The sequence below is a fragment of the Limulus polyphemus genome, unplaced genomic scaffold (assembly GCF_000517525.1).
Source record: "Limulus polyphemus unplaced genomic scaffold, Limulus_polyphemus-2.1.2 Scaffold643, whole genome shotgun sequence".
Taxonomy (NCBI): domain Eukaryota; kingdom Metazoa; phylum Arthropoda; class Merostomata; order Xiphosura; family Limulidae; genus Limulus; species Limulus polyphemus.
Window position 1 is genome coordinate 219,459 of NW_013666253.1, and position 7,862 is coordinate 227,320.

The window sequence follows — 7,862 nt, forward strand, 5'->3', positions numbered from 1 at the left end:
TAGCAGTAATGGATTTATTAATCTGTATTTAGCAGTACAGTAGCAGCAATAGTTGGTTTATCAACCTTTATTTTGCAGTACAGTAGTAGTAGTAGTAATGGGTTTATCAACCTATATTTGGAAGTACAGTAGTAGCAATAGTTGGTTTATCAACCTATATTTGGCAGGACAGTAGTAGTAGTAGTAATGAATTTATCAACCTATATTTGAAAGTACAGTAGCAGCAGTAGTACGATTAGCAACCTGTATTTGGTAGTACAGTACTACTAGTAGTAATGGGTTTATCAACTTATATTTGAAAGTACAGTAGCAGCAGTAGTACGTTTATCGACCTGTATTTGGCAACTCAGTAGTAGTAGTAATGTGTTTATGAACCTATATTTGAAAGTACAGTAGCAGCAGTAGTACGTTTAGCAACCTGTATTTGGCAGTACAGTAGTAGTAGTAGTAATGGGTTTATCAACCTATATTTGAAAGTACAGTAGCAGCAGTAGTACATTTATCAACCTGTATTTGGAAGTACAGTAGTAGTAGTAGTAATGTAGTAGTAAAGTTTTTAATGCTTGGAGAGATAAAAAATACAAATATACTAGACTACAAATGTGGTTTGACAAATTTTCTTCATTTACTTGTATAAAATATACTGTAGAATATTGGTTTATTATGATTATTGGTATGGTATTTAAATGTTATGTCTTGAATTCACTTCTGTTTGATGTAAAACTACATGGAAATTTCAACAACTAGCTGTTTCTTTTAAAAGAAACAAGCTAAAAATATTTTATTAAAAACATAAACAAAAAAACTTCAAGTGATTTTCATACTTTTCATAATGACTGAAAAAATAATAGCAACTGAATAATTACTCCTGTACTGTTTCAGGTAAAGTTAGGCTTGTGGATAGATTTGACCAATACCTCTCGTTTCTACGACAAGAAAGACATTGAAGCTGAAGGGATCAAGTACTTAAAGCTTCAATGCAGGGGGTAAGCCATAATGCTTTAAATACACACAAAATAAGGAAGTAATACTAATTAGCCGATGTGAGATAAAGTAATGCCTTTTAAATAAGTTTGTACCTATATACATTAGAGCTTAGTTAATATGTGATTATATAATATTTTTTTTTTCAGTGTTTTAAAAGATATCTTTTTTAAATATCCATTTGTTTTCAGCTTATGTATCTGAATATTTAATGTTATATAACTAGATGGCAGTCCTACTCCATCCAAAAAGTAACACATTAACTTGGTCACATAAACTATGCCACACTTAGGTTATTGTGAACAAGACATATCCAACAATTTCTCTTTGGTTACTTGATAATTATAAAACAAACATATTTTTAAACAATAATATACTAAAGCTCTAAACCAATATGAAAGTAACTATTTGATCAACAGTATTATCTGTGTAATGTTACGTAGGTGACGTAGGTTGTGTTAATCATTAAATGGTATATATTAAAAATATAATCAAGTTTAACTGAAGCTTGATGCTTTCAGGTGTTTTTATCACAATGTTCAATCACTTATTATTTAGTTCCTGTCAAGAATAAAACACCAATAAATCATTTATTAGAACAAAATGCTTAAAGTCAGACATGCGATATGTTTTAGCCATAAAGGTTTTTGTACATATTAAAGTTGAAAGATACAAGCATTTTATTATTGTAGTTAAGTTAATGAAGTTTAAACAGACAATGAAGTGCATTTAAGTTTTGTATGATGGGTTAAAAAAGGTCAAAAACATGTTAACTATTTTTTATGTAAAAAATTCTAATATGCTGTTTACTAAAGGTAATATCAGTGACACTGCAGAGTTGTGTCACAACACGGTAGGGTATTCACTGCAGAGTTTGTGTCTCAGTAAGTTTAGGGTATTCATTACAGAGTTGTGTCTCAACACACTAGGGTATTCACCATATTGTTGTATCTCAACATGGTAGGGTATTCACAGCAGAGTTGTGACTCAACATGGTAGGGTATTCACTGCAGAGTTTGTGTCTCAGTAAGTTTAGGGTATTCATTACAGAGTTGTGTCTCAACACACTAGGGTATTCACCATATAGTTGTATCCCAACACGGTAGGATATTCACAGCAGAGTTGTGACTCAACATGGTAGGGTATTAACTACAGAGTTGTGTCTCAGCAAGGTAGGGTATTCACTGTAGAGTTGTGACTCAACATTGTAGGGTATTAACTACAGAGTTGTGTCTCAACAGAGTATGGTATTCATTGCAGAGTTTTGTTTCAGCAGGATATGGTGGTTACTGCAGAGTTGTTTCTTAGTGGTGTATAGTACTTATTTTGTCATCTTGTATGGTATTTACTGTAGAGTTTTGTTTCAGCAGGATATGGTGGTTACTGCAGAGTTGTGTTTTATTGCTGTATAGTACTTACTTTGTCATCTCGTATGGTATTTACTGTAGAGTTTTGTTTCAGCAGGATATGGTGGCTACTGCAGAGTTGTGTCTTAGTGCTGTATAGTACTTACTTTGTCATCTTGTATGGTATTTACTGCAGAGTTTTGTTTCAGCAGGATATGGTGGTTACTGCAGAATTAACTCTACAGTAAATACCATACAAGATGACAAAATAAGTACTATACACCACTAAGACACGTGTCTCATAATGATGTGGTATTTACTGTAGTTATGTCTCAGAACGGTTTGATATTTACTGTATAGTTGTGTCTCATAATGATGTAATATTTACAGTACAGTTGTGTCTCAGAATGACGGTTTGGTATTTACTGTACAGCTGTGTCTCATAATGGTGTGGTATTTACTGTAGAGTTGTGTCTCAGCACTATATAGTACTTACTTTGACATGTTGTTTGAGAGTTACTCTGACGTTTTTTACTGTTGACAGAATCTCACTCTTCATACTGAAGATTGGGAACAAGTTGTAGCTAATACCATAAATCTTCCAGTGACAGGATGTAAGCTTGTAAAAATTTAATAAAACCTCCTGTTTTTTGTTTTCCAATTAAAGTTATTAACTGGTAGAAGTTATTATGTCATTATACAAATAAATGAAGAGGAATTATTGGTAATGTATATGATTTATTATGAACAAGTGTAAATTTGACAATTTTCTTTATTTTTGTGCACCAGGCATGGGGAAACTCCATCAGTGGAGCAAACTGAGACGTTCATCCAGGTCTGTCACAATTTCATTTCCAAAAACCCATTGGATATCATTGGTAAGTTTCTGAAGTATAAAAAGTTAATCAATAACTAGGAATATTTTTGACAGTGTGGAAACTTGTTCTTCATTTAATGTTTTGTTGTAGCAATTCTAAGAGTTATCAATTAACAAGGAAATGGCCATTTCTGTTTTATATGACCCAAAATTTGTATGGATAAAAAGTCAGTGAAATAATTAGTCTTTCCTTTCTGGTTGTGTATTTGAGAATTATGAAGTTTTCTGTAGCTTGAAAGAAAAAGTTTCTTGCTATTTAGAAATTAAATTTTATATGCAATGAAATAAGAGTCGTAATATAATTTAACCATGATATTTAGGGAAGCTTATTACACCTTAAAATAATATCCAACTATGAATATTTTTATTGTTTTTAGACTCTGAGTGTGTGTCACTTTAACGAGCTCAAGTATTATTATAAAATCTTCTCATGGTTAACCAGCTTGAAATAGTTTCTGATGGAGCAATCATAATTTAGCACAGAAATAGTAATTTTTGGAAGAGGTCACCATTTCTTGTACAAAAGTTTCTCTGGTTGAATTTGACAATAAGTTAAATGTGATTCCTCAAGAGAAAATTTTCTAATTTTTTTTTTATAACTATTACAAGTGGATTCATTCATGATGTTAGGAAAACATCTAGTGTAAAAAAAAAGTCAATTAAAGACAAAAATATGAAATCCTATGACCCATGCACTTTTAAAAGATGGATCTTTTTTCATCACAAGCAAATTATTTCTACTTATTTACAGAAGGAAGGAGTTCAAAGTAAGAATAGTTGACCATTAAATACATGTCAGTCTCTTTTGCTCCCCAGTGGTACAGTGGTATGTCTGTGGACTTAAATGCTAGAATCTGGGTTTCAATACCTGTGATGGGCAGAGCATAGATAGCCCATTGTGTAGCTTTGTGCTTAATTACAAACAAACAGTCCCTTTTTTACATCTGGTAGAAGTTATTATATAATTGCAAAATAGGCAGTGTAATTTTAATGAAACATTGTCAACTAGTTATTCATCACCACAGACAAAGTCACTGGAAAAGTTTTAACAATGTATTACTTTTGATTTATCTCAAATCAAGTTTATTTTGGGTATGAAGGAAGAAAAATCAAAGACATTTTTCTTTCTTTTCAAGGTGAGCATATATATAGTAAATTACATTTAATACTGATGGTTGATTTTTCATGTAGGAGTCCATTGCACTCATGGGTTTAACAGGACTGGTTTCTTGATAGTATCATATCTTGTAGAGAATCTTTCTTGGAGGTGAGAATTTATTCAGTTTGTTTTTGAGTTCAGTATTATTAAGACAAGGAACACTGTTGTTTTATTTTGTTAATTTATTAATATTTTCTGAGAAGTATCTTTGTATTTAATGCTTTAAAATAAGTTTGGATAAAATTTAGAACCGTTAAAGTTTTGGGTCATCAAAATGGAAACCTTGACTGGTTTACATTAAGGTCTGGTTGTTTTGCTTTTTACATGGATGAGAATCTCCCACTGATTGGCAGTTTCCCGCTTTTTTTTAGACATGCTACTCTTCATTCACGATATTCGTGCAAATCTGATGAGGAAAGGTTTCAAATGAAATTGTCTTGCATATGTTGCAGAAAATATGCCCCAGATAAACATTAAAGTTTGAAAGTCTGCTCAGTCGATCGGCACCATGTTAGAATTAGCACGTGTATTTTTGTTGCTTTTGTTTCAATGATGCATGTTGATGATGAAAATGCACACAATGTAGGGGGATTGACAGCGGTTGCAAGGAGAAATTCTGATGGTAGTGATGTTTGAATGTTAAAATGTCAGCGAGAAAGTGGAAAATGTGGCATAACAAACTCGTGACTTTTTCTTGAAATAATAATGTTCGTGAACGAAATAATGTCCTGTTATGAAGAGTTGGTGTTTTTTGTACTATTATTAATTCACACATATATATGAGATCACAGTATAGAAGCAATAATATTAACATTAATATTGATTCTGCCTGAAGATATAAATATTAAGTTAAAATGCACTAGATTTCTGTTAAAAAATAACTGATATTCTACCCTCCTTACCTTCTCCCTCCAGACAATGGTGACGATCATGTACTCGACTGTGCTTCCTATCAACCTCCAAATTTTTTTTAAGCTTGACCGATTCTCATCCCTGTTTTTTTCGATTATGATGTGTACAATAAACAGATTAGAAGCAGTGTTTGTGGGAAAAGGTTATTTATAAAGATGTCTCCAAATAAATTAAACTCGTGTGATATATGGCAATATAAAAACAAATGTACATACATTTGTCAACAAATGTAAAACTTAGTTATAAAATACATCATTTGAAAGTAACATCCTTGTCAATCAGAAATGTATAATTAGATGTATCATGATGTGTTAGATTTGGATCAATGAATAGCGTGTAGAGCAATTATTTTGAAGATTAAGTGGTTTAATCATTTTTATACACGTCTTTCATAAATTTTGTGGAATTTGTGAATTTTTGAAATCCTGATTACTTTACATGCATATATAAAGTTGAAAATGAAAATTGTCAACTTAATCAAATGGTTTAGTACAATCTGCTAAAATAAAAAAAATTAAACCTTCTTACATGAAGTGCTTTATTTTGCCATTTCTGAAATGGTTGTGACAATTTTTATACTGATTGTTGAATGTTTTTGTCAGTGTGGAAGCTGCTGTTCAAGATTTTAGCAAGGTGAGTTTCTTCAGAATTACTGAAATTTCATTATTGTTTTGCAAATTTCGTAAGTTATTGAAAATTAATTAAAGTAAAACTTTATTAGAACTGACATAACTATTAAACGTGTTGATCTTTAGCTCTTTAAACCCCTAATTTTTTGTGCATTCTGCTGTTGATCTCAAATTTGTATTCAAAAAAATGCCATTGCTTCACAGGACTTCTGGTCTATTTATGAAAGGTGAATAATAACTTGGTTTGGATTAATTTTCAGGCAAAGAAACATAAATGTTATCAGACGCTGCCACCATCCAATGAGTATATTGACATTTTCAGCCAGATGCTGGTAACGTCCGTTTGGATTTAAGGAGTTAGTAAATAATCTTTTCAGTCAAGTGGGGCTGTTGAGAAATACATGCATTTTAATAGTGCTGTTAACTTTTGTTATGTGTATTCTGAGAAAGGTTTCATAGTGAATCTTTTGTAACATTTACAGGACAGGACCTTTCACTTTGTGTTGTTGCTGTAAATGACTTATTATCACTCAGTACATCAAATTCACCTACAAAATTAGTTTCTACTCTACATTATACATCCTATAAAATGATGCATACATAAGAATTGAATTTTTTTAAATGATTATCAATGCTACATTAATGATGACCAATCCAGAAACAGTTGTTACACTGTTACTTCTGTGGTTATAATTTCAGAGGTTTTGTTTTGTGGAGATACAAAACTTTTTTTTGCATATCTTGTTGATATCTGACAATTAATTATTTTTTTAATTTCTGTACTATTTTTTTTTTTCTATTGGTAAAAAATTTATAGTAATAGACACAACTTTTAATAATTAGAGAAAATGCAAAATATTTTTATGGATCTTCAAATTCAAACTTTATATTCATAATTTAAATCTGCACACTTTGACACACATTTTAAGCTGCTTTTGTAGACATAACAATGTTCTTTGTTACTTTTGCTCTACGGCAGTGAGGTGTCTGTTATCACAATGTTAACTTTGTTTTTATTTGTGGTTCTGTTACCCATCCAATAACTTGAAAAATAAAGCACAGAGTTTTTAATTTGCATTTCTTGTATTTGTTGTAGGCAAGACCTCCAGGAATTTATAAAGCAGATTATCTCTACGAACTCTTTAGGCGTTATGGAGACCCAGCAGATACTCCATCACCACCACAACTTCCATCTTGGTGCACTGGTAAAATTCTTTGGAACAGTACTGTACTCAAAACAACCTTGTTCTTGAAATGTGTGATTACAGTAACAACTACTTCTCAAACCAACAATAGTTGATTGATCAAATTATTTATAAGTCATTTGGGAATCTCAAAAATATACAAGTTCATTGTTCTGAATGAGAGGATGAAATGAATCTGTTGAGCTGTCTAATACTTTGCTTTTATTGTTGGTAAAATGGATTTCAAACTCAAAGAAGATTCACAAAAGTGTCTTCTACAAAGAAACCTTCCAGTTGGTTATCCATTATAAATGTATTTTATGAACTGGTCCACCTACTTTCCATAACTTTGAAAGATGCTCCTACTGTTTTTGTAAAAATAGGTACAGTTTCAAACGACTGATCACAGTTTAATTTTACTAAGTGGCACCAAAAAAATATTTTAATTTTACTTGACTGACTTTTTGCATAAAGATAGCAAAAGTAAAATCAAGTTAATTTCTCAAAAGCTGAAAATCAGAAATAGGTAGAGAATTTTTATAATAAACAGTTAGGATAAATAAAAAGTATAAAACTAAACTTAAAAAAAGATTACATTAGTTAAACATAGTAAATAAGTTAAAATCATAAATAATATTCAATGTTAAACTGGTACACAATTAAAAAACATTTTATTTAGGCCTATCTATGGCCTTCAAAAAGTTGACGACTGTACATGTTTCGACGTTACAAAGTTGTCAACTTTTTGAAGGCCATAGATAGGCCTAAATA

At 31.1% G+C, this 7,862-nt stretch overlaps 1 protein-coding gene across 1 annotated transcript in view; it reads left to right on the forward strand.

Annotated features, from left to right (window-relative positions):
- Nucleotides 1-7,862, forward strand: part of LOC106459650 (mRNA-capping enzyme-like) — a 51,394-nt gene that overhangs the window by 16,464 nt on the left and 27,068 nt on the right. Inside the window, exons 4-8 of the mRNA XM_013919286.2 lie at nt 883-986; nt 3,120-3,208; nt 4,399-4,474; nt 5,881-5,911; nt 7,004-7,112. Coding sequence (XP_013774740.1) covers nt 883-986; nt 3,120-3,208; nt 4,399-4,474; nt 5,881-5,911; nt 7,004-7,112 — 409 coding nt within the window. The remainder of the gene's footprint in view (nt 1-882; nt 987-3,119; nt 3,209-4,398; nt 4,475-5,880; nt 5,912-7,003; nt 7,113-7,862) is intronic.